General features: G+C 76.2%; 1 protein-coding gene across 1 annotated transcript; it reads right to left on the reverse strand.

The window, feature by feature from the left end:
- Window positions 1–214: 214 nt before the first annotated feature.
- Window positions 215–1,960, reverse strand: MNEG_15514 (hypothetical protein; the record flags this gene model as incomplete). The annotated part of the gene is made up of 1 exon (XM_014036015.1): window positions 215–1,960. The coding sequence occupies one exon, from the start codon at window positions 1,958–1,960 to the stop codon at window positions 215–217; it is 1,746 nt and encodes a 581-aa protein (XP_013891469.1).
- Between the last annotated feature and the right edge of the window lie 22 nt (window positions 1,961–1,982).

A 1,982-nucleotide genomic window follows, 5' to 3' on the forward strand; every position in this document is an offset into this window, starting at 1 on the left:
AGACCCACAATTGCTGGGCAGCCGGAGGTGCGTTTGGTGCGAGCGCGTGCCGCGCGCACCGCAGCGCTGCGCCTGGCAGGCGCAAAGGTTGGTGGCAACCAACGGAACCAACAGGAAATGGGCCGCAGGCTGTCGCCCGCGAGCAGAAGCTGAGCAGGCCAGGCCCGCCAAACCGCGCACTGGCTGTGCAGCGGCCCCGCGGGGGCGCAGACCGTCACGCCGCCCCGCCGGCCGCGCTGGCGAGCCTGCACCTGAGCACCTGCAGCAGCGCCGCCGCCGCCGCCGCCTGCGCGGCCTTGCGGCTCTCGCCCATCCCCTCGGCCTCAACCCAACCCTGGCACCCGCCCTCGCCGCCCGCCGCCGCAGCGGCGCGCTCGCCGCCGCCGCCGCCTGCTCGCGCCGCCCCCGCCGCCTGCAGCTGCATCAGCCGCACGCGCTCCCGGAACACCGGCCTGTGCGGCGGCCCCTCGAAGCCGCGGCCGTCATACAGCGGCGCCTGGCTCCTGGGGATGCAGATGCACTCCAGCAGGCCGCGGAACACGAGCTCCTGCAGGCGCCCCTTGGGGTTTGACAGCGCCGCCCCAGACCCTGCAGCATCGAGTTCGGAGAGGGCCGCCGACGCCGCTGCCGCCGCCGCGTGCGCCGCCGCTGCCGCTGCGCCGTCAGGGACGGCGCTGCCTGCGTCTGAGGGGCTCCCGGCCCCTGCCGTGGGCCCGGGCCCGGCCGCGCCCGGCGCCGCGTCGGGGGCCGCCGCCCCCGGCCGCTGCCCCGCCGCCAGCGCCGCTAGCACCTGTCTCGCCGCGGCCTGCGCGGCCGCCTTCTTGCTGGGGCCCTCCGCCTCCCGCTTCACCTCTTCCCGCGCCGCAGCGCCGCCAGTGTCCCTGCCGCCGCCGTTGGGGGAGAGCGGGAGAAACACACGGACGCGAGCCCGATAGCCCGGCGCGTGCGGCGGGCCGCCCACGCTGCTGACCTCGAAAACCGGCTCTTCCCAGCTGCGCCTTCGGCAGAGTTCTATCAGCGTGCTCTTGCAGCTGCCCTCGCCCACGGGTACCAGCGGCGGCGGCGGCGGGGCGGCGGCCGGCGAGGGGCCGCGGCTGGCAAGGAGCGGCGCATGGGCGGCCGGCGGTCGCGCGGGGAGCGGCAGCGGCGTTTCGGGCGACGGGTAAGAATGCGAGGGCGGCGGCGGCGCAGCTGGGGGCTCTGGGGGCGGCGCAGCGGCTGAAGGCCGGGTGGCTGGCAGGGTGGTTGTGGCGGCCCCCGGATGGTGGACCAGCAGTGTGGTGGGCGGCGGCGCCGCTGCGGCGCTGCTGGCACCGATATTGGCTGGGCTTGCAACGCTGCAAACAGAAGCAGCTGGGGCGGGGGCGACGGAGGCCCGACCCCAAGCGCTGCCGCTCCCGCTGCTGCTTGCTGCCACGGGTGAATGCAGGGGGCTGCGTGGCGTGGCCCCGCTTGACGCCCAGCCGCCTGGGCCGGCCACGCTGTCGCCGGCGTCGCCGCTGGCCTCCGTTGCAGCGCTGTGCCAGCTGCCACCTGAGGTCGACCCGTCCTCGGGCAACAACCCCGCGGGCGGCGGTTGCAACTCCCGGAGCAAGGGGGCCCCTTGCCCTGCCATCGGGCCCACGCGGTGCTGCTGCTGCTGCTGCTGCTGCTGCTGCTGCTGCTGCTGCTGCTGCTGCTGCTGCTGCTGCTGCTGCTGCTGCTGCTGCTGCTGAAAGTGGGCAGGCCCCCACGCGGCCCTGGCGGCAGGCAGGCCGCTGCCTGCGCTCGGGCTGGGGCAGCTGCCGCAGCTGCTGAGGACCGAACGAGACGCGGAAGAGCTGCCTGCCGCCGCCGCCCTCTGCCTGCTGTGGAGTCTGGCCAGCAGCAGCGCAGGCACCGGCGGCGTGCCGGCGGACTGGCAGCCGGCCGGCGGCGCGCCGCCATCCCGCAGGCCCCGTACCCCCTCCCTTGGACCCATCTCCCCCCGACGACACGCGTTC

This window comes from Monoraphidium neglectum, assembly GCF_000611645.1.
Source record: "Monoraphidium neglectum strain SAG 48.87 unplaced genomic scaffold scaffold05399, whole genome shotgun sequence".
In the NCBI taxonomy this organism is placed as follows: Eukaryota; Viridiplantae; Chlorophyta; class Chlorophyceae; order Sphaeropleales; family Selenastraceae; genus Monoraphidium; species Monoraphidium neglectum.